General features: G+C 35.8%; 1 protein-coding gene across 20 annotated transcripts in view; it reads left to right on the forward strand.

Moving 5' to 3' along the window:
- EIF4G3 (eukaryotic translation initiation factor 4 gamma 3) overlaps window positions 1-25738 on the forward strand; it is a 287482-nt gene that overhangs the window by 99054 nt on the left and 162690 nt on the right. For all 20 annotated transcript variants that reach the window (XM_081306230.1, XM_081306245.1, XM_081306247.1 and 17 more), the window contains exon 3: window positions 3838-3966. In XM_081306230.1, coding sequence (XP_081162356.1) covers window positions 3838-3966 — 129 coding nt within the window. The remainder of the gene's footprint in view (window positions 1-3837; window positions 3967-25738) is intronic.

The raw sequence follows: 25738 nt of genomic DNA on the forward strand, positions 1-25738 counted from the left end.
ATACATGAGCTGTTTTTTCTTCTTTTTTACTTTTGCTAGTTTAATTGACATGCACTTTGCTGATTTAATGTTTGTTTATTTTAAATCAGTGGCATTTAAAAAAGTTTTCTATATTATGACTTCTTGTCCTGGGCAGATTTGATCATCAGTTGTTTTTTCAGTGTAAAATTGGAGAATTGATCTAACATGGATTTTATATAGCTGACTTCTTTGTTTTCCTTTTATGTCCACTTTATTATTATGTATTTTTATACCAGTGTCTAAATATTTTACCTTTTATGTAATATAATATTGATGTTTTACATTACTGGAATATCAAAATGACTTGTTCTAAAAATACATGGTAAGAATACATATTTATAAGCTTAGTTGGTGAGAAATTTGCTTATTAGTGTTCATTTCCAGATAATTTTCTAAAGTAGATGTTTAATTAGCAATCCAATTTTTTCCTTTGATGAGCTTTATAAATGTTGTAATATATGGTAAATCTTGTGCTCTTAGAAAATAATGTTCACTCAAATTTAATAGCAAAATTTTCCAATAAAATGATAATCAAAATTATTAAGAAGCAAGGAACAAAGTAGATTGACAGTTATAAATCTTAATCTTTGAAATACAAATTAAAAGTAACTGAGATTTCATTTCCAGTCAAAATGGAAGTTATCCAAAAATACAAGTAACAATAAATGTTGTCAGAAGTGAGGAAAAAGGTATTCATTGCTAGTGGGACTGCAAATTGGTACAACCACTGTGGAAAGCAATGGGGAGATTCCTCAGAAAACTTGGAATGGAACCACCATTTGACCCAGTTATCCCATTGCTTGGTATATACCCAAAGGACTTAAAAGCCACATACTGTAGTGACATGGCCACATCAGTGTTTATAGCAGTTCAGTTCACAATTGCTAAGCTGTAGAACCAACCTAGGTACTCTTCACCACGTGAATGGATAAGGAAAATGTGGTACATACACACAGTGGAATATTATCAGCCATAAGGAAGAATGAATTTATGGCCTTTGCCTGTAAATGGATGGAACCGGAGACTATCATACTAAGTGAAATAAGCCAATCCCCAAAATCCAAAGGCTGAATAGTCTCTCTGATATGTGGATGCTGACTCACAGTGAGGGGAGGAAGGGGAGAAGGGGAGGTTCACTGGATTGGACAGAGCTGGGTGGGGGGAAGAGGAAGATCGGAATGGGAAAGACAGTAGAATGAAGCAGACCTAACTTTCCCATGTTCATATATGAATTACATGAGCAGTGTAACTCCACATCATATACTACCACAAAAATGGGAAGTTATACTCCATGTATAAATACTGTGTCAAAATACATTCTGCTGTCATGTTTAACTAAAAATTCAAAAAAATAATTTATAACTTAAAAAAAAGTCTTAATCTTTGATCACAGATGTTAGCATCAATTGTGGCTCTGGATTCTAGCTAGTTTTATAGGAGTTCGTTTTAGCTTTGGAGTCAGGTACCTGAACCTAAAAGTGTGTTTTTGTTTCAAGATATATAAGGGATTCTAGGGCTTGATTACCAACAACTAGACTTCTATAGAGCTTCTGACTGAGGAAATTCTGGGAAAATCTAATGTCATTTGGAGACCACTTTGCTTTTCTTCCTGGACAGAGTTTTGAACTCTTGGATAGAATTTAGAAGATCTAAGAATTGACATGAAAGAAATATCTAATTGAATTTTAGCATTCTTTGAATTTTGAATGCAAACAACAGTTGCAGTGATATAAGACTAAAGAATATACATTACTACAGTATGAATTAGTCTTAATATTTTTATATCACTGCAGCTGCTTCTTGATTTATGATGGGATCATATCCCCCAAACCCATCACAAGTTTGTAAATACTTAAGATGAAAATGCTTTAAATAACCTAATGTACTGAACATCATGACTTAGCACAGCCTTCCTTAAATGTACTTATATTAGCCTGCAATTCTGTAAAACCATGTAAAACAAAATTCTAATTTGGAATTGCACCTTGAATATCTTACATTAGCCTTCAGTTCTGTAAAACCATGTAAAACAAAATTCTAATTTGGAATTTGCACTTTGAATAGGATCAAACCCAGTGTCCCCCCCCCCCCAAAGAAAACCAAACATGATTGACTACACAGAAAGTGAAAAACATAATAGTTGTATAGGCATGCTTTTGAGCTGTTATAAAGTAAAAATTTGAATGTGGAACCATTGCAAATTGAGGATTGTTTATAATTAGTTTTTCTTATCTCTCTTTTTTTAACTTCACACATTAAGAAACATGATTGTGTATTTTTTATTTTATACATTTAAAAACATGATTATGCCAGGCGCAGTGGCCCACACCTGTAATCCCAGTGCCTCAGGAGGCTGAGGCAGGCGGACCTTGAGTTCAAAGCCAGCCTCAGTAAAAGCGAGACACTAAGCAACTCAGTGAGACCCTGTCTCTAAATAAAATACAAAAAAATAGGGCTGGGGATGTGGCCCAGTGGTTGAGTGCCCCTGAGTTCAATCCCCCCCCCAAAAAAAAACCCCACATGATTATAAAAACATATCTGTATTTTCTGCTATATTGCCAGAGGGTTCGTGGCCCATCAAAATAAGAACCATACTCTAGGTAGTGTGAGGTGGTACATGTCTGTAATTCTGTCTACTTCAATGGCAGAGGCAGGAGGACCACTAGTTTGAGGCCAGCCCTGGCAATTTGGTGAGACTATGTCTCAAAATAAAATAAAAAGGGCTATGGATGTACTCAATAGTAAACAGTTTGCCGAGCATGTGTGAGGTCCAGTTCAATCTCCAGCACTGGGCATGAAAAAAAAAAAAAAAACGTTTCATGGAGAAAAGATTTTTTTTCATGTTTGAAGAGTATAAAGTTGCCTAACATTCATGGAGGTTTGCCAAAATGTCATTGTTAATCTAGGTTGCTGTCAGGGAGAAGTGCCTGGTAAAATTGATTGCTATGCTCTGGGAGTGACCCTAGTGAAGTAGTTTCTTATTGATCATGGTCTCATGGACAATTTATTGCCAGCAAGAAATGGAGAAAATATAATTCTGAGTACATAAAAGCATGCTAATTTTTTTGTGTTGTTGTTATATAAGTTCAACATCATTGCATTACATTAGAAAATATAAATGGGAAAAGAGATACATGTAATGCTTTAAGATTTTTATATTTTCTCCTTATAGAGCTTTTAAATATTGTATGTATGTATTTGTATATCTGTGAGCACACATGCATGGAGAAACATGTCTACATATGTACATGTATATGTATTTTTAGATAGACTTTTTTAAATTAAAAAATGAAATTGTATTTTGTAATAACTTGCCCCCTTTTAGGTTCAGTTTTATTGAGGTATTATTTCTATAGAGTAAAATTCACCCTTTTTTTCCCCCCCTGTGAATTTTAAGGAACATATAATCATGTAATTCTTACTAGTCAAGATAAAAAAAGTTTTGTGACCTCCAAAAATCTCCTTGTGCTCTTTTTATAATCCTCTCCTTCACTGTAGCCATTTATTTCTTTTTTGTTCCTTTTACAAAACGGCTGTGCGAATTCTTTCACTTATTTTTCCTTATTAAACGTTAGGTTTTGATATCATACTTCAGGAATCTTGTATCAAATTTATGGAAATATTCATGTGTATTTTTTCTTAGAATTTAAATTTTTCATTTTTGAAAATTTAAGCCTTTATTCAGTTTGGTACTTATTTTAGTGTAACTTTTGAGTGGAAAACCCAGTTTTTAAAGATGAGTTAACTATTTTATCTGTATTTATTAGGATTGGGTTACTAATATAATTTTCTTACTAAGTTTTGATTTCTTTACAGGTAACACAAGTAGCAAGACAGCCGGGACCCCCAACCCCTTCCCCTTATTCAGCACATGAAATAAACAAGGGGCATCCAAATCTTGCGGCAACGCCCCCGGGACATGCATCGTCCCCTGGACTCTCTCAAGTAAGAAAAACAGTTTTTGGGGGGGAAATTTTTTTTTTTCAGGTAAAACCAGCATTTCTGTTTTTCTAAAGCAGACCTTAGAACAGACTTTAAAGTAGCATTATAAAATATTTTTAGAGTAATTTCTGTTGGGTCTTTAGTATCTTTAGACATAACCTCCCATTTAGTTTCAAATATTTATTTTAGTTTGGAGTGATTGAAAACTGCCATTGATATTTAGTGTTCCTTTTTTATTGTTTAACAAATTAAGAATGTGATTCTAAAGTTCATTGAAAATATCTTTACAGACATGGGTTTCCTTTTCTATGTTTAATCTGCTGTAGTCTTCCTACCTCAAGTTTTTCCTACCTGGAATTTTTTTTCCCCCTCTGCTTTTTCCCTTTAGTAACTTTAATGGGAGTTTTTGTATGTTGGTTTGGTTTTTGATTTTGCAGGTAGATAATTTGAATTTAATAGGCTTAAGTTTTTGTTCAGACATTCAGCAACTGGTTGAAGAAGCTATGTCTCTGGTTCTTTTTCATTTTAAGTTTTTCTCAAGATACTCTTTTTCTTACCATCTCTCCATCACACGCCTATTTGGGTTTCCTTGTGATTAAGACCTCGCTGGTTATGAAGTATCCTGTTGGAACGTGGAGAGAGACAAGCCAATAACCTTGACTTGTTCTGTTTGAGATTGTCAGTATTACATGTAAGAGTGGCTATTTTTAATATTAAAAATTATTTTTGTGTCATTTTTAATTTTCGCTGTAATATTTTAGGACTTTTAGATCTGTGAAATAGTAGGAGACAATTGAAATTACTCAAAACGATTATAAAACTGATGATTTTAAGTTAGGCGCTGAAAGTAATGAGGTTTATATTACAGCATGTTTAGAAAAGGAATTCCAAGTGTCAGACCACGACTGGTCTAGCTCTTTTTTTTTTTTTGAAATTTTTTCCTTAGTTGTAGTTGGACACAATACCTTTATTTTATTTATTTATTTTTATGTTGTGCTGAGGATCAAACCCAGTGCCTTGCACATGCTAAGTGAGCACTCTATTGCTGAGCCACACCCCAGCCCCTGGTCTAACTCTTTTAAGTAATATATGAATTAATTTGTCATGGACTTATTAGTACTATGCTTAAATTCAGCCCATATCAGTCTAGTATAATTGTGAGTTTTAAATATTGAAAGCAAAACCAAAGGAATTCTTAGTTGTTTAAATAAGGCTCTTGTGTTGGTTTCTGTATCACTGAGTGGAGGCACCCGACCTGTAATTAAAGTGTATTAGGCCTTAGTCTCATCAGGAAAGGTAAACCTCTTAAATAATTGTAATTAAGTTGAATACAAAAAGTGCAACATAAGGAATTATTAAATCAAATTGGGGTTTGGAATAGTGATGGGTTGACTAAAAGGAAAGAAATCTCAAGAATCCAAGAATAGTAGATGTATGGAGTAGCCGCTTCTATTAGGGCTAAGGTGACTCTTCCTTTTTAATGCTGATATCAAAGCTGTTGGTCCTTCATTTGGAAATTCCTCAAAATTTGCCCTGTAGTAAAGATTTGGAAAGCTTCCTTCTTTACCACTAATAATCTGTAGCAAGGAGCTACTGCAGTGTATGCTGGACCAAGGCTTTTATAGCATGTCTGCCAAAGATAATTCAGATAACATTTCTGGATCATGAGTGCCAGTTGGTAGAGCTGATTGTGTTGCGACCTAGACTTGCTGCATAAGTTTATTTTGTCTTCTTCCTTACTCAAAATTGGAATTTGGTCAAGATAACAATGGCAAACACAGTATACATTATCTTGTACCTTTTTTCCCCCTTTATGTTAGATAGTGTTAGGGTCAAGACTGTTCCTCTTAAACTAAAGTCTGGACTCTTAGGAAGGGGCATGGCGGGTCTTTCTAAGTAGCATTGGTGTCATGTCAAGTCAGTAAAACTTACTGGAAATCTACTGTCTGGAACTCACCAGAATTCTTCCCTCTATGGTGCCGAGGGAAAACTGTTTGCAGGGAGGTTTCTTAAAAGAGGCTCTCTGCTGCAGAGCTGCCAGAGAGTACTAGGAATGGCTTTTGGCTGCTGGAGACTACTGCCTGCTGTGCAAGGCAACAGAAGCCTAGCACTGAATGGGAGCTGATCACAGGAGAAGCTAAATTTTGGAAATGCTATCTGGGCTGCAGGAGCCTATTGCTAAGGCCATGGAAACCAAGAAGCAAAACCCACTCTTCTTGCAATATTGCTACAATGCCCTCTACTGACAAAAAGTTTGACATTGTGCCAGTCGAAACGTCAAAATATTTATAGAGCGCAGATCCATTTTCACACCACTGGCAAAAAGGGTGAATTTTGAGCTGAAAGGCTAGCAACTGATAATTGGCATATAGGGGAAAGAGTTTTTTGCATTTGAAATTCTTTACTATTTCAAATTGTGATTTAACCCAAGTGTGTGGCCCAAAGCACTAAGGTTTTCTGAATGCCAGGACATCATCTGTCTCCTTACAATTTTTTAACATAATAGGGTAATAGGGGAAGGAAGGCTTTTTTTTTTTTTTTTTTTAAATTCCCTTAAATTGTCATACTTGACAAAATGGAAAGTTTTGTGGAAAACTCAGTGTTCCTAAGTTTAAAAGTTTAAACGGTTCATGGATCATAATGAAAAGCAGGACTTTGAAAATAGAGTAGACAGGATTCCAGGCTTGGAGTCAGATAGACACTTTTTGGTTTTATGATATTGAATAAATTACATAGCGGGGTATTGGAATTTTACTATTCTCTGAAAGGGTTATTATGATGATTATGTAAAATTCTGTCTCAGAACAAAATACACTACATTTGAGTAAGTGACGTTTTTTATTTTGTATATATGTGTGCATGTGCTTTTGTAGCCTTGTCTGCTAACTCTTCTATTTCTGTCTAGTATTAGTATGAAACTCAGAAACTGTCTTTGAAGTCTTTGCCTATTCCTGATATTAGGATAAAAGTAGGACCAAGCTTGGTCATTTTCTCTTGGTGATAATGTTTTTTATTATTGTGAACAAACTATTAGATACAAATCAACCGAGGAGAAAGTAACAAACTAATTTTTAGCCACATGCCCTTTTTCAGTGTGACATTCTCCTCTGTCTCTCTGTATTAATCCTTTTATACAGAATAGCCGACTGAGGGCTGGAAACATAGCTTAGTGGTAGAGCTCTTGTCTACCATGCTGGAAACGGTAGAGCTGTGAAAAACAAAACAAGCCAGGCATCCCAATAAAATAGCTCCTTACTTATAATATTCAATGATTTACATGAAATTATTCTATTAGGTTCTTTTTTAATTTTTATTTATTTATTTTTGTAGTTGTGGATGGGCAGAATGCCTTTATTTTATTTGCTTATTTTTATGTGGTGCTGAGGATCGAACCCAGTGCCTCATGCATGCTAGGCAAGCGCTCTACCACTGAGCCTCAGCCCCAGCCCCTATTAGGTTCTAAGTGAAAGAAGCTATAATGAGGAAAAGTGAATTACATAACTTTGAAACATAAAAGACAAAAATGTGGAAAATTGTTCCCAACTTCCTTTTTTTATATGTGTTTGATGAACCTTTATTTTATTAATTTATTTATATGTGGTGCTGAGAATCAAACCCAGTGTCTCACACATGCCAGGCAAGCACTCTACCGCTGAGCCACAACCTCAGCCCATCCCAGCTTACTTTTTACATTTTGGTAATAATAGATGATTCATCTACTTATTTCCCTAAAATTCTATTTTACACATGAACATGCATGCCACATGAAAGTACCTGCCTGGTTTTAAGGCTTTTATGTGTATTTTCTTTTTTGTTACTTCACTTGTCATTCATTCTTTAAGCACCCCATCCCTAAGAGATTTTATTTAATCAAAGTCAGACATTACATTTTTATAGGTTAATAGTTAAAATGACATTGTCAAACTGTAACATGGTGAGATAATAGAATCTTTTTAGGTATGGATTCTTATTAGTTGCCCTGAAAGAATTGCACTTCAGCACTTAGGAAAGGGCATGGCGTGTCTTTCTAAGTATGTCCTTACTTTAGGATGGTAAAGAATTTAGCTGGTTGCAGTGACACATGCCTGTAATCCCGGTGGTTTTCAGGTTGATGCAGAAGGATTTTGAGTTCAAAGCTAGCTTCAGCCACTTAGTGAGGCCCTAAGCAACTTAGTGAGACCCTGTCTCTAAATAAAATATAAAAAGGGCTAGGGATGTTGTTCAGTGGTAAAGCACACCTGGGGTCAATCTCTGCCTCCCCCCCCCCAAAAAAAAAAAAAAAGAATTTAAGCTATTTTTGGGTGTAGACCTCAGAGGGTTCCTTCCTGGAGAAGTATACACTGCTTGGGAGTAAGGAGTCCCAACCTTCCAACCATTATTTCAGACTTAACCATGTGGAAGTTTCTATCAATTCCCTCATTTCCTCTTTGTAAATAAGAGGTATATGCCAGATGTGTTAAATGGATTTTGAATTTCCCTTAAGATCTCCATGGACTTAGGAAACCAGCTTCAATGTAAACAGTTATCAGTGTGAAATTTTAAATTTAAGATTTAAAATGAACTATACTTTGCATTGTTTCGTTCTGTCTTTAAAATATGTATATATCAGAACTTTATTCAGATTATTTGAATTACTCATGTAGTTACAGAAAAAGTTGAATCAATTTATTATTTAATTGGTGATGCGTGTATACTTTAACATAGTTAATTTTCACAAACAGACTAAACTGTAACTGATTACCTGCTTAATCAACATCTAGATTTTTTCTTCTTTCTCTTGATCTTCCTGTCCAGACCTTTGAGCTTTAGGAGTTATGCTTGCAGGAATCAATGAGAAGACATGCTGAGAATAATGCCAAACAAGCTGGGTGACTTTTTTTTTTTTTTTCCTTTTCCTCCCCTGTCTACTAGTTTGGAAATTTCATTTGATTTCTTTTTTTCTTTTCTTAGTCATGTTATGTAGCAAACTGAGATAGTACATACTGTGTGATTCAATAATTAGAGTATTTTCTATGAAAATACTCAGCAAAATACTTTTTCTCCCAGGTATAATGATTAATCATGATATTTACTTTAACACTGTAGTTTTCATCAGTAGTGGAGAATGAGTTTCTAAAGACTTCTGGTCTCCACAAGATCTTTTGCTTTTTCAGACTTCATTTTCATTTCGGGGATCTTATACTAAGAAAAAAGTCTGTGCTGCCTTGCCGTGTCATTAGACTATTATAGCCTTGCAAGGTGCATTTTTTTACTATTAAGATGAATTTTTATTTTACTTTATGTAAGTTTTTGAACTATTTTTGTATCTTATGTGTCCTTTCCTTTATTTTTGAAGAAAATAAATTTTGAGTTTGATAACTATGACAAACAACCTTGCTAACCAGTATAAATAAGAGTGAACATTAGTTTTATTCTTTTTTTAGTTATAGATGGACACATACCTTTATTTTATTTATTTATGTTGTGCCGAGGATCGAACCCAGTGCCCCACATATGCGAGGCAAGCACTCTACCACTAAGCCACAACTCCAGCCCTTGGTTTTATTTTTAATCACACTTTTGTTATTGAAGTGGATGAATTTTGAATTTACTTTAAAAATTCATATATTATATATATATATATATATATCTTTTTGAGGGGGAGGAAGACCAGGGATCGAACTCAGGGGCACTCGAGCACTGAGCTGCATCACCAGTCCTATTTGTATTTTATTTAGAGACAGGGTCTCACTGAGTTGCTTAGTGCCTCACTTTTTGCTGAAGCTGGCTCCTGAGCTGCTGGGATTACAGACATACACCACTGCACCCAGCCAAAATTCATACTTTTAATGTTCCCTTTCCACACTTTGAAATGTATTCTGGCCATCTAAGTGTGAGTTGAATGGTGTTCGAAAGCCATATTCAGGGAACATGGGGTTTTGGTATCACCTTGGGTATCTGCACTACTGACTGCATTGAGTGCTTTAATTCTGCTTAGTTGTTTTCAATTGATAATATGCAAGTGTACTTAAAAATTTACTTTTTGTTGAAAATTTCTTCAACAAATATTATCATCAGACACTTTATAAGTAACTAACCTTTGCAAATGTCATTATTGGGAAGTAAGTTAGGAAGGTGTATAAAATATCCAAATCATTTATTCTTGTCATATGCTAAAGAATAGTGGTAAACACTTCTAAGTTTTGTTAGTTAATTCTCTAATCCCATGTTTTGTTTTATTTTAATGTGGCAACATTGGATTAGAGAATTTCAGTTCTCTTTTGTCATTTTTTGTTTTTATTAACAACAGCTGCAACTGTGTTTATAAAGTAGGACTTCATCAAATGTTTTCCTGTTAGATGTTTCATCTTTTATGCAGTCTTGGGTCTTTTCCTGAAATGTGCCTAGAGCAGTTTTTGTATGCTGATTATGCTTTACTTTGTTTTGCATGTAACTAGCAAACAATTTCAGTGATTTAAAAAAAATTATTTTTCTTTGTTTAGTGCAATTATTATTCAAACTAGTCCCCTTAAACCACGAATATGAGGTTCTGTTGGGCAAATCTGCAAGGGTAGAATCCTTATTTTACACATTTAAGTATTAATTCAACATTTTTTTTAGATTGCTAAAGGATTTTATAAGAATAAAATTGTAATTTCATAAGTATTTTTTGTCTTTGATGTAAGCTCAGTTTTTTTATTGGTGATGTTCATTTTCATCTAAATTCTATCAGGGCAAAAGAGATTTAGAATTTTGTTTCTTTTATATTTGAAGAACTGTTTCTTTTGTATATAATTGAAAGATTCCTTTTGATTTCTGTTCCTATCACTTATTATGAAAAACATCTCTCAGCTTTTCCCTTGCAAGTTTACCTCTTTGGAAAATCAGACTTACTGCTCCTAAATTTGGAGGGGAAACTCACTTTAGTACTGCCAATTCTGTTTTAAAAAATCTGATTGTGGCATTCAGGGTTGTTTATTTATTTATGTTTTTGAAAATTGATATTTCAATTAGGCTAGAGAAATTAGCATGTGCCGGTAAATTTCGGGATGGGAAATAGAACAGGTACTTTTTATGCATGAGTTTGTTCGTTGTTTGTGGTGCTGGGGAACAAACTCTTGGCCTCACATATGCTAGGCAAATGCTTTACCGCTGAAGTGCATCCTCAGCCCCAGAACAGCTAAGTTTTATATAATTAGGAAGTTGGGTAATTAGACTTTTCAATTAAAAGTGCTTCTGACATTTCTGACAGAAGTACATATTTCATGTATGTATGGATTTGGAGAGCTGTGAGGTACAGACAGGACTCTGGGGAACAGGTCAGCAGAGGGTGTAAGTACCATAAAAATGTAGATGGCAGATGTATATATATGCTTATTCAGATTTAATGGGGGAAGGGCAGTGTGCAGTTTGTAGAGATGTAGGAGAGGGGAGAGGATAAGCTTCATACAGAATTATTTGTTTTAGGGCTGGGGTTGTGGCTCAGTGGTAGAACACTTGCCCAGCATGTGTGAGAGGCACTGGGTTCGATCTCATATATATTTGTTTTATAAGAATAAGATGAAAGGTTTACACTACCTTCCTAACTACAGATATGGTATTTTAAAAGTTATCTGTCTTTATAGAACTAAAAATTGTCAATTTCCATGAATCAGCATTAAATGAAAAGCAGAGAACACAAATCATCTTGCGTGGTACTTTTAAATTCCGTCAATGAATAGTGGAGAGGTTTAGTTGCATTTAGAGCAAGTGGAATCAGTTAACTGTGAAGAATGAATACTAGAGAGGTAGAGGTGTCTATTGTGAGACTGTTAACAGTTTATTTTACAAACTAACAAACTTGTCTTAATGCATAAATTTGTTTCTTGTTGTTTTTTTTTTTTTTCCTCCTTAAATGTCTTTTCTATTCACTGTTGGTGGTTATTTTGTGTGTCTGGGTAGCAGGGATTGAACCCAGATGGGCTTAACCACTGACCCCCCCCCCCCCCCCCCCCCGCTTTAATTTAAAATTTTCTGTTTTAAAATTTTTTTCACTAAGTTGTTGAAGCTGGTCCTGAATTTGCAAACCTTCTGCCTTAGCTTCCTTAGTTACTAGGATTCTAGGCTTGCTGTACTGTGCCCTGCTAACGCCAGTGACTTTTTATTTTTTTAAATAATGGGGATTGAACTGAAAGCTGCCTAACCACAGAGCCACATCCCCAGCCCTTTTTTATATTTTATTAGAGACAGGGTCTCACTGAGTTTCTTAGGGCCTCACTAAGTGGCTGAGGCTGGCTTTGAACTTGTGATTCTCCGGCCTTAGCCTCCTTAGTGCCACCAGGCCAGGCTCAGTGATTCTTGATTTTAGACAGTATGCCATAGTAGCAAAGACTTTATTAATCCAATTATCTTATTTTGGTACCAGAGATTGAATTTAGGGGCACTCAACTAACGTATTTTTTTTTTTTTTAATTTAGAGATAGGGTTTCACTGGATTTGCTTAGCACTAGGCTTTCGCTGAGGCTGGCTTCAAATTCGCAGTCCTCTTGCCTGAAACTACCGAGCCGCTGGGATTATATGCCTGCACCATTGATCCTGGCTAATCCAATTCTTATAACTCTTTATTACCTATAAAATTGCACATCGTCTTTTACAGTTAATTTTTCAATTTTGGTCTGTTTATTACAGATAACATGACAACCCAATTATTTGAGCAGGCAGTCGTGGCCAGCAGTTGTCAAAGTTTTGTCAAAAAAAAAAAGTAAATTACACTATTTCAAATTGTGGGGGGTTATTGGTACATGAATTTTTAATCCACACCAAATGATTTTATATAGGAGATGCTGAAGTAATCTAGAAATTAATACCTGTAGGAAGCAGGTGACAGTCATAGAGCTGAGGTAGTGAAAAAAAGAAATGTGGTGTTGCCCTAACCTAGGAGTTTTCAGGGTAGGCTTTAGGACTCTTGTTCTGACCTCTGTTAATGGAGTCACTGTAGGCTGGTCCCTGACACCAGAAACTCAGCATGCAAGACACTGAGATGAGGCTGGCACTTTGCTGCTGCCATTTCTCAATGGGTGTGAGAGGCATGGATTGTGGGGTCCTAATGGAACTGGTGTGTGGCACCATACTGACATAGGGTTAGAGCACCCTCCCACGTGGCAGATGGGGGACAGCTGAGAGTAGTGAAGTAATTGGGCAAATAATTGTAAAAGGATATGTAACTTCCTTAGCTGATAGGAATCAGAAAATCCCAGTGAATTTTTTTACAAGCCAGGAAAGGGGAAATACAGAGAAAATGTGATAAGACAGCAGGACTGAAACATCTTGGTAGCAGTAATAATGACAAAATTTAATTCCCAATTTAAATAGTTACTCAGATTGGTCATAAAGTAAAATCTAGGTATATGCATTTAAACATGACACAGAAAGGTGGAAACAAAAGCATTCACAGGAATGAATAAAATGAATAAAAATAAAATGAAAGTAGGTATAAGCCACCTGTAGAGGTCAATGTAGAATGCAAGGTCAATATTTAGTGTTGGGACCTTTACAGAAGAAAGTTGTCAACCTCTGGCATATCTGCAAACTTTTTCTCTGTAAAGGGTCAGATAACAAATATTTTGGGTTTTGTAGTTTCCTTAAATATGCAAACACCTTTCTTAGCTAGCCTTACAAAAATATGTACAAAGGACTATAGTTTGCTATCCCCTAATATAAATGACACAGTAAACTCATACACACACACATACACACACACACACACACACACGAAGGATACATATATATGAGAAATAGAAATTTTGTGCACATTCAACTAAGATATAGATTGTTCATCATGATATTTAAATGATTGGTATCATTTAAACATCATGATGAACAATTTTTTTTTTTTGGTACTGGGGATTGAACCTCCGGGGCACTTAACTACTGAGTCACCTCCCAAGCCCATTTTTTATATTTTATTTAGATACAGGGTCTCACTGAGTTGCTTAGTAACTCGATTTTGCCGAGGCTGTCTTTGGACTCGCAATCTCCTGTCTAAGCCTCCTGAGCTGCTGGGATTACAGGCGTGCACCATTGTGCCCAGCATGATGAACAAATTTTTAAAATGTGAAGGTGCTTGCTTCCATAACACACGTACTAAAATTGGAAAAGCACAGAGATTGGCATAACCATTGTGCAAGAGTTTCACACAAATTTGTGAACTGTTCCATATTTTTCAAAGTGAACCTCACTGTTAATGTATAAGTATAATGCACTAATAGAGACATTAAAAATTATATGAAGAACTTTAAAATAATTGAAGATATTTGAACATCATGTTTAGGAAACCTTTAAAATTATATGGATAAATTTTACGATAAAATATAAATGACTGGATAATTTAAAAGACATGTTTTAGTGGCATTTCTCATTCAACTAAGACAATGCTATTTTCCCCTAGATACTCATGGACTTTTGCAAAATTTGATCACTTTTTGGACTACAGTGGAAAATGTTAAATTCTGATCATATTTATATTTTTTTCTGAATATATTTGTAATAGCTTAACAAAAGAAGAAAAATTTATTTAGAAATATGATTAAATTAAAATTGAAGATATGCAATATTTAGAAATGAATGGCAGACAGCATTTGTTTTTTCTTTCTATTTTTGCAGTCCTGGGCAGTAAACATAGGGCCTCACAAATGCTAGACAGTATTTTAATATGAAATTTGCGCGAAACTACTAATGTGTTACTAAGACAAAAATGTGTATGTAACCTATAGGTGTCTTCAGAGAAAAGATAAATTGTAAATGATTAATCCAGTGATTTGAATGGAGAACTATTTCACTCTAAGGTCAGGATTATAAATTTTTTCTCAGGTATACTCATGCTAGCTTCTTTTTTTGGGGGGGGGGGGTACCAGGGAAACTTGATTATTGAGCCACATCCCAAACCCATTTTGTTTTTTATTTAGAGACAGGATCTCACTGAGTTGTTTAGCACTCCGCCATTGCTGATTCTGGCTCTGAACTTGAGATCCTCCTATCTCAGCCTCCTCCTGAGCCGCTGAGATTATAGGTGTGCACCACTGTGCCCGGTTTCATGCTTGCTTCTTATTCTGAGAGTTTTCATGGAAAATACTAGCTATAAATGCCACAGTGATATGTTTTAATATAAGCAGTCAAGATTTTTATCAATTTGGTTAACTACCCTGAAAATATCTTCAGCTTTGAACTGACCAGCTAATGCCCTGTGTTGTTTATATAACTAACTTGTTGATGGTGTCAAAAATTTTATGTCTGTGGGAGGGTGGGAGTGATAGGGATATCACAAATGATGACTGATCTAGAGCACCTTTTCAGAAGGTATTGACCATTTGTTTTTGGAAATATGTTTATCAAAGCCCTTTAGTGCCCATTGCAGTGGCACAGACCTATAATCCCAGAGAATCTTGAGCCTGAGGCAGGTGGATTGCACGTTTGAAGCCAGTCTCAGCAATTTAGCAGGGCTCTGTCTCAAAAAAATGAAGGGCTAAGGTTGTAGCAGACCACCCCTATTTTTAGTCAGTAGTATGTGGGCATGGAGGAAGCCCTTTGCCTATTTTTTAAAAATTTGAATGATTTATATTTATTTATTTATTTTTGTTGAGTTTTAGGAGTTCTTTATACATTCTGGATTGCAGTTTCTTATAAGTTATATGATTTACAAGTATTTTTTACCATCTTGCCTTGTATCTGTTTTTAAGTGTTTTTGCACAGGTTTTTGATTTTGATGAAGTGTGATTTCTCTTGTTTTTTCTTTTGTTTATGATTTTATTCATAACATTGATAAGAAACCATTGAGAACTTTCTTGATGTTCACCTCTAGAAGTTTTATACTTTTTTATTGTTGTTGTTGTTGTTGTAGATGAACACAATGCCTTTTTAATTTTATTTTATTTTATTTATGTGTGGTGTTGAGGATTGAACCCAGTGCCTCACACATGCTAGACAGGCACTCTACCACTGAGCAACATCCCCAGCCCCAGAAGTTTTATACTTTGGTATAAATCTTATTTTTAGGTCTATGATTCGTATTTATTTACTACTTATTATTACTATTTTTTCTTTTTAGATACACATTTTGTGTTTCATTGTTGTGTTAATTTTTATGTTTGTGTAAGGTGTAAGGTGAGGACCCAGTCTCATTATTCCTGAAAGTGTACACAAACCCAGTTTTCCAGCACTATTTGTTAAAGAGTGTCCCTTCCCTACTAAGTAATCTTGTTGAAAATCATTTGATCATATCTGCAAAGTTTATTTCTGGGCTTTCTGTTCTTTTCCTAGTAGTCTGTATGTTGTATTAATGCTAGTGCTGTCCTGATTTGATTGCCGTAGCTTTGCACGGATTGAATATCCCTTATCTGAAATATTCAGAACCAAAATTGTTTCAGATTTTGGAGTTTTTGCCTGGAACATGGTGTAGAGTACTGAGTTTTTGGATTTTGGAATATTTTGGAGTATTTACTGGTTGAGAATGCCTAATCTGAAAATCTGAACTCTCTGAGTCCACGTTTTGGATTTTGGATCTGTATAGAAAAAAACAAGCTCAGACTTGATTTCTTCTACTATATATACTCTAACAACAAAGATTAGTGTAGGTGTTTTCCCCCCATCCTCCAGGCATGCAGTTCAGTTCTGTTGTAGACACCAACTGGTTACCTCTACTTCAGGTCAGTTCAGTCATTTATTTATGTGGAGGAGCCTCAGATATCTTAGATTGAGGGCATAATTGCTGAACTGATCCCACTGCAGTTCCAGTCTGAAGCTTGTGAATCTTGAAACTGACAATAAATTGGGGTTCCTAGAACCCCGTCTTAAGGTCTGATAATTTGATAGAGAGGTTTACGGAACTAAGCGAGACATTCTATTTAGATTTGCCAGTTTTATTGTAAAGGATATTTTAAAGACACAAACAAGCAGCCAGATGAAGAGATACACAAGGCAAGGTGTGGATGGGTCTCCAAATTCTATCCCCATCTAGTTGGGGTGAACCACCCTTCTGATTCAAGTATGAGTTCTCATTCACCTTCCTGAAAGCCTTCACATGTTTGACTGTCCAGAAGTTCTCTGAACCATGCTGTTTTGTGTTTTATGGAGACTTCATTACACAGGAATAACTGCATATGTGCTGAAATGTGATTGGATGAAAAGGATATGATCTGCTGAGTGCTGGTAATTCTAGCTACTCAGGAGATCAAGATGAGAGGATTGTGAGTTTGCGCCCATCCTGGGTGACTTGGTCAAACCCTGCCCCAAAACAACAACAAAAAAGGGCTGGGAATGTAGGTCAAAGGTCCGTGTAAGGTATCCTTAACCCTTCAAAAACACATACATACACACACACACACACACACACACACACACACATAATTTAATGCTGATAGACCGGATGAGAATCCCAGAAGATGGGGAATCCCATATCGAGGCCTGTCCGGGTTCTTTTGTGTTCCTTCCTCCTTATGGGGCAGAACCCTTTTCTATTATGAGGGTCTTAATTTTCTGTGAGACAAAGTAGGTCAGTCAGCAGCCGCCAGGAGGATGGGGAAGGAGAGAAGAGGCTTAAGGGTTTCCCAGATCGGCCTTGTGTAAGAAAAATTCTAGCTTCTATAGTTTGTCTTGGGGAGAAAAAGGTACATGTGAAAGGGGGCAGAAGACAAGAAAGAGACTCTTTGCTTTCTGGGCCTCAAAGTATCCAAACATTTTTCTAGTCACTTAGGAAATAATAAAGGCTATGAGCCAGGAACCATGGATGACCCTCCCTGCCATATGTATATATATGTCACATTTATCCCAGGAGTATTTTGGACTTCAGATTTTTTAATTAGAGGTACTTAACTGACAGGAAAGTTTGAAATCAAAGTGAGACTTTCAATATTTTCTTGCATTTTTAAGATTGTTTGGCTCTTTGGTATCCCTTGCAATTCCATATGAATATTTAGATGGGTTTTTCTATTTTTGCAAAATTTGTTGTTCACGTTTTGATAGGAATTATTTTAAGATGTGTATATCAGAAAGGGCACCACATTTCCCCCCCTAATTAGATGAAGAAGGAATCATTGCTTACAGGTGGGATTAAGTATTTTGACATAGGTACCATTAATAACCAGGAATGTTCTTCAGTAAATAGGTAACTTAAAAATCTTTTCTGAATTACTAGATGTAGGAAGAACACATCATTTTTGTCTTTGGTTTTTGTTGGTTTTTGGAAATGAAAACTTTAAAATGTATTCTCCTTTGAGGTTTGATGAGCTTGCCCTAAAGTTCTTTTCAATTAAAAAAAGAATCTTGTACCGCAGGATTAAAATGAAGTTCCATGTCAATGTGTGAAAGCTTCTAAATGTTCTACTTGGGAAGTAAATTTCCTTTCATTTGTAAATCCTGGGATCAAAAGAAATTGTGATTCCCATGGGCTAGAATTCTAGGTTTTTTCTTCAGTGTGGAATGTCTACTTTGTTATTTTCTTGGATCTTCTGTTAAATCTCAGATAATTACCAGTTTTATTTGTGGCATGGTTGTGTGCCTCTCTTCTAAACTTGTATATAGATTTTCAGAGTACTGGGTTTTGATTTTTGTTCTTAAGGAATCAGGGGAATGTGTTTGCTGAAAGCAATCACAGTTAGTTCAACAGTTAGTTCTTTGCATGGAACACAGTGTAGAAACTGATTTCAGTTTTTACTTTTTCAATATTTATGTATATGGAGATTTTCTTCTTCTAAAGCAGTAGCAGATTTAGAGAAAAATATTTTGAGTTACCAAGAGAACGCATTATAGAACTCAACATGTGAGCAAGAGCGGCCAGTAGCAATTTCTTTGAAATGAGAATAGTCACTGAATGTCCAGCTGCCATGTTCAGGAAGTCAGTGAAAAGTTCTAAGGTGTGCTAAAGGTTCAGAGGGTGTATGAAGGTTCACAGAAGGAGTTGGACAAAGAAGCTTGACTAAAAAGCCAGCTCATTCATTTACACAATCATTTGGCAATAGTTAAGAAGGGAGGGAAGGGCTGGGGATGTGGCTAAAGAGGTAATGCGCTCGCCTGGCATGCGCGGGGCGCTGGGTTCGATCCTCAGCACCACATAAAAATAAAATAAAGATGTTGTGTCCACCGAAAACTGAAAAATAAATATTAAAAAAAAAAAAGAAGGGAGGGAAGTAGCAAAAAGTCATTGGAGACAGGCCAGCAGACAAAGGTAAAGTATATCAAGGACCTCTTTGCTTTTTAAGAGTGATTGTCTTAATAACTTCAACATTAATTTAGCCAGAAACATGAAACCAGAAGAGGGTAAAACAACAACCCTCGCCCACCACCACACAGTCACTAAAGTAACAGAGGGATTATAAACATTTGTATAAAATGAAAACGTCAGAAGGCTGATTGCATTCAGAAGGCATCCTTGACCAAATCTTTGTCCTCGTCTTCTGCTTAGATGCAGTTACCCTAAAAGCCTTAAGAAAAACAGATTTTTTAAAGAGTGGCCATCCCTCTAGGATTTTAAAAAAGATAGTTTTATACTAGAAGATAATAAGCATAACAGGCTCATAAAGGAGATCTCTTGCTTTTTGGATCGAAGGACAGGTTCCCCTAAAACATACCACATCCCTCAGATAAGGGAGCTTGGTAGAAGGATCTGACTGAAAATATTTAGAAATAATTATAACTAAAAGCTGCTCTTCCCTGTACTATAACTTGAATGGTAACAGAGTGTGATCCAGTGTTTATTCTGTATTTTTATCAGATTGCCATATTTAAGGATGATATGTTTGTGGTAGATAACATTAAAGGTTATTTTTAGAGCATTTCTCACTTCATGGTATTTTAAGTCATTTATAATAGCTTCATGACATAAATACAACTTTCCCCATTTTGTAGATTGAGGTGGTTGAAATTGCTTCATGTTCCTTGTTAAGGGACCAGTTCCAGGTCTCTAGTCACCAACCGTTGACTCTTCCTTGTGTTCTTATAATTCACCATAGTATTTTATTTTAGGCTCTTTTAAGATAAACTAGGTCTTTATAAATCCTTTTGAAAATACAAGTACCAGTTAGAACATGATGTTTTGAAATATTAGGTTTTAATTTTATTAACAATCATTCTGAAACCACTTTGGAAAACATAATTGCCCAAAATTGGGGCCTTATAAAAATTCATTCTCACAGCGTTCAAACTTCTGATTCTTCAGTGTACACTTGAATTGGGAATTTAAGAAATTAGTGGAGGGAGGAGGTGGTGTGTTGTGTCTTGTGTGGCACTTGAAAGGAATGAGAACTCTGGCTGGGGACATTACAAATGATAAGAAACTACCAACTAAATAAAGGTGGTCCTTGAGGCTATGGAGAGATTTAGACAGTAGTAGAGGTGAGAGTGGTGTCTCTCGGTGTAAGGAACAGAAAGTGTTACATTTAGCAGCAAAACAATCAGCAGTGCAGAGATTAAAATATACCTTTGCTATCTGGGAATGCAGTAAACCACAGCATTTCCTTTACTGGCTTATGTTGCTTTTATTTATAGACTTGGGGGAACTGAACTCTTACTGTGTAGGAAAAGGTAAGCCTTCAATAATACAGTAACTATTGTGGGAACATGAGTAGCCTGCCAGACCGATTTGTATTGTGAATACCATCCTGTTATTTAAATGTTAGTTGTTAGGAGCACAGAATTGGTTTTATGTGTAATCCAGTGTTTCTCTGCTCAGAAATGGGAGAGATCTGTGATTCAAAGTCCTGTTTCCCCACTAGAATCATCTGATGTTTAAGTCCGGTTTTCCATAGTTCTCATTTAATTGCTGGATATGAGGCCTAGGCGATTCTCATGGGCATTTGGGGTTAAGAACAAAGCAGTATGGCAGCACCATTTTTTTTTTTTTTTGGTACCACAGACTGAACCCATGGTTGCATAACCACTGAACCATTCCCCCTTTTTATCTTCTATTTAGAGATAGGGTATTGCTAAGTTGCTTAGCACCTTGCTGAGTTTTACTTTGAACTCAGGATCCTGCTGCCTCAACTTCTGAGCACTGGGATTACAGGTGTGCGCCCCTGCACCCTGTGACAGTAAGTATACCCACTGCCTAAAGGAGACTTCCTAGGCCCTTTTTTTTTTTTTTATTGTTGGTCGTTCAAAACATTACATAGTTCTTAATATATCATATTTCACAGTTTGATTCAAGTGAGTTATGAACTCCCATTTTTACCCCGTATACCAATTGCTGTATCTTCCTAGGCCCTTCTGCTCAAGGGTTTTCAGTGAAAGAAGCAAAAAGGGCTCTTGTATCTGAGTGTGGTGGTGCACGCCTGTAATCCCAGCTGCTCAGAAGGCTCAGGTAGGAGGAACTGGAGTTGAAAGTTAGCCTCAGCAAAAGTGAGTCGCTGAGCAATTTATTGAGACTTTGTCTCTAAATAAAGTACAAAAAGTAGGGCTGGGGATGTGTCTCTGTGGTCCAATTCCCCTGAGCATTCGAACCAGTACACAAGAACTTAACAATTGGGACATTTCTTAATTCAGAAAAAAATAACTGTGGTGATTGAGAAGCCATTTCTGTTTGGTAGCTACAAGCAACTAATATCTTTTTTTCTTTTTTCCTTAAAAAAAATAAAAAACAGATAATATACGTATTCAAATTTCTTTTTAAAGTAGCAAAACTTTCCCCCCATATGACTAGTAGTGCCTGACCCCATAGTAAGCCTCTAAATCTTTTAAAGAATGAAAATTAACTATAGCTGCAATTTCCTAAAATTACTACTTTTTGGTTGATGTAGTATGCGTATTTTATTTTACTTAACAGAGAACTCTTCTTGAGTAGTGCTGTTAAAACATTTTTTTTGGGACACAGTTCAGTATAAAGAATAAAGAAACTATAGAACTCAATACCACAATCAATAACCTAGACTTAACTGACATATATAGAATATATCAGCCATCATCAAATGGATATACTTTTTTCTCAGCAGCACATGGATCCTTCTCAAAAATAGGCCATATATTATGCCATAGGGCAACCCTCAGTAAATATAAAGGGGTGGAGATAATACCATGCATTTTATCTGATCATAATGGAATGAAACTGGAAATCAATGATAAAAGAAGGAAGGAAAAATCCTACATCACATGGAAAATGAACAATATATTACTGAATGATCAATGGGTTACAGAAGACATAAAGGAGGAAATCAAAAAATTCTTAGAGATAAATGAAAATACAGACACAACATATCGGAATCTATGGGACACAGTGAAAGCAGTTTTAAGAGGGAAATTCATCGCCTGGTGGTCATTCCTCAAAAAAAGAAAAAACCAACAAATAAATGAGCTCACACTTCATCTCAAAGCCCTAGAAAAGGAAGAGCAAAATAACAGCAAATGTAGCAGAAGGCAAGAAATAATTAAAATCAGAGCGGAAATCAATGAAATTGAAACAAAAGAAACTATTGAAAAAATTAACAAAACTAAAAGTTGGTTCTTCGAAAAAATAAATAAGATCGACAGAACTTTAGCCATGCTAATGAAGAGAAGAAGAGAGAGAACTCAAATTACTAACATACGGGATGAAAAAGGCAATATCACAACAGATGCTACAGAAATAGAGAAGACAATTAGAAATTATTTTGAAAACCTATATTCCAATAAAATAGAAGATAGTGAAGACATCGATAAATTTCTTAAGTCATATGATTTGCCCAGACTGAGTCAGGAGGATACACACAATTTGAACAGACCAATATCAATGGATGAAATTGAAGAAGCCATCAAAAGACTACCAACCAAGAAAAGCCCAGGACCGGATGGGTATACAGCGGAGTTTTACAAAACCTTTAAAGAAGAATTAATACCAATAGTTTTCAAGTTATTTCAGGAAATAGAAAAAGAGGGAGCTCTTCCAAATTCATTCTATGAGGCCAACATCACCCTGATTCCGAAACCAGACAAAGACACCTCAAAGAAAGAAAACTACAGACCAATATCTCTAATGAACCTAGATGCAAAAATCCTCAATAAAATTCTGGCGAATCGAATACAAAAACACATCAAAAATGTTGTGCACCATGATCAAGTAGGATTCATCCCTGGGATGCAAGGATGGTTCAATATACGGAAATCAATAAATGTTATTCACCACATCAATAGACTTAAAGATAAGAACCATATGATCATCTCGATAGACGCAGAGAAAGCATTCCACAAAGTACAGCATCCCTTTATGTTCAAAACACTAGAAAAACTAGGGATAACAGGAACTTACCTCAACATTGTAAAAGCTATCTATGATAAGCCTCAGGCTAGCATCATTCTGAATGGACAGAAGTTGAAGGCATTCCCTCTAAAATCTGGAACAAGACAGGGATGCCCTCTCACCACTTCTATTTAATTTAGTCCTTGAAATACTAGCCAGAGCAATTAGACAGACAAAAGAAATTAAAGGCATAAAAATAGGAAAAGAAGAACTTAAATTATCACTATTTGTGGACGACATGATCCTATACCTAGAAGACCCAAAAGGATCTACAAAGAAACTACTAGAACTAATAAATGAATTCAGCAAAGTGGCAGGATATAAAATCAACACGCATAAATCAAAGGCATTTCTGTATATCAGCGACAAAACTTCTGAAACGGAAATGAGGAAAAACACTCCATTCACAATATCCTCAAAAAAAAAAAAAAATACTTGGGAATCAACCTAACAAAAGAGGTGAAAGATTTATACAATGAAAATTACAGAACCCTAAAGAGAGAAGTAGAAGAAGATCTTAGAAGATGGAAAAATATACCCTGTTTATGGATAGGCAGAACTAACATTATCAAAATGGCGATATTACCAAAAGTTCTCTTATAGGTTTAATGCGATACCAATCAAAATCCCAATGGCATTTCTTGTAGAAATAGATAAAGCAATCATGAAATTCATAGGGAAAAATAAAAGACCCAGAATAGCAAAAGCAATTCTAAGCAGGAAGTGTGAATCAGGCGGTATAGCGATACCAGATTTCAAACTATATTACAGAGCAATAGTGACAAAAACAGCATGGTACTGGTACCAAAACAGGCGGGTGGACCAATGGTATAGAATGGAGGACACAGAGACTAATCCACAAAGTTACAACTATCTTATATTTGATAAAGGGGCTAAAAGCATGCAATGGAGGAAGGATAGCATCTTCAACAATTGGTGTTGGGAAAACTGGAAATCCATATGCAACAAAATGAAACTGAATCCCTTTCTCTCGCCATGCACAAAAGTTAACTCAAAATGGATCAAGGAGCTTGATATCAAATCAGAGACTCTGCGTCTGATAGAAGAAAAGTTGGCTCCGATCTACATATTGTGGGGTCCGGCTCCAAATTCCTTAATAGGACACCCATAGCACAAGAGTTAATAACAAGAATCAACAAATGGGACTTACTTAAACTAAAAAGTTTTTTCTCAGCAAGAGAAACAATAAGAGAGGTAAATCGGGAGCCTACATCCTGGGAACAAATTTTTACTCCTCACACTTCAGATAGAGCCCTAATATCCAGAGTATACAAAGAACTCAAAAAAATTAGACAATAAGATAACAAATAACCCAATCAACAAATGGGCCAAGGACCTGAACAGACACTTCTCAGAGGAGGATATACAATCAATCAACAAGTACATGAAAAAATGCTCTCCATCTCTAGCAGTCAGAGAAATGCAAATCAAAACCACCCTAAGATACCATCTCACTCCAGTAAGATTGGCAGCCACTATGAAGTCAAATAACAACAAGTGCTGGCGAGGATGTGGAGAAAAGGGTGCACTTGTACATTGCTGGTGGGACTGCAAATTGGTGCGGCCAATTTGGAAAGCAGTATGGAGATTCCTGGGAAAGCTGGGAATGGAACCACCATTTGACCCTGCTATTGCCCTTCTCGGACTATTCCCTGAAGACCTTAAAAGAGCATGCTACAGGGATACTGCCACATCGATGTTCATAGCAGCACAATTCACAATAGCTAGACTGTGGAACCAACCCTTCAATAGATGAATGAATAAAAAAATGGCATCTATACACAATGGAGTACTATGCAGCAATGAAAAATGACAAAATCATAGAATTTGCAGGGAAATGGATGGCACTAGAGCAGATTATGCTTAGTGAAGCTAGCCAATCCCTAAAAATTATGTCTTCTTTGATATAATGAGAGCAACTATGAACAGAGTAGGGAGGAAGAGCAGGAAGAAAAGATTAACTTTAAACAGAGACATGAGATGGGAGGGAAAGAGAGAAATGGGAAATTGCATGGAAATGAAGTGAGACCCTCATTGCTATACAAAATTACATATAAGAGGTTGTGAGGGGAATGGGAAAATTAACAAGGAGAGAAATGAATTACAGTAGATGGGGTAGAGAGAGAAGATGTGAGGGAAGGGGAGGGGGGAATAGTAGGGGATAGGAAAGGTAGCAGAATACAACAGTCACTAATATGGCAGTATGTAAAAATGTGTATGTGTAACCGACGTGATTCTGCAATCTGCATTTGGGGTAAAATTGGGAATTCCTAACCCACTTCAATCTAATGTATGAAATATGATATGTCAAGAGCTTTGTAATGTTGTGAACAACCAATAAAAAAATTTATTTTCCATGTATAAGCTAGAAACAAATATTCTGTTTTAAAACTTTAGAGGACTTTTCTGAGGAAGGGTATGAGATTCTTTAATAGATATTATAGTTATTCTGTTGTTATGACTCAAAGATTGAGTTCCTAAGCTGGACAAGTCTTTTGTCAGGATAATATGGCAGGTCTAAAGTCTTTTAAACCAGTTCAG

This window comes from Spermophilus citellus (genome assembly GCF_964194105.1).
Source record: "Spermophilus citellus genome assembly, chromosome: 9".
In the NCBI taxonomy this organism is placed as follows: domain Eukaryota; kingdom Metazoa; phylum Chordata; class Mammalia; order Rodentia; family Sciuridae; genus Spermophilus; species Spermophilus citellus.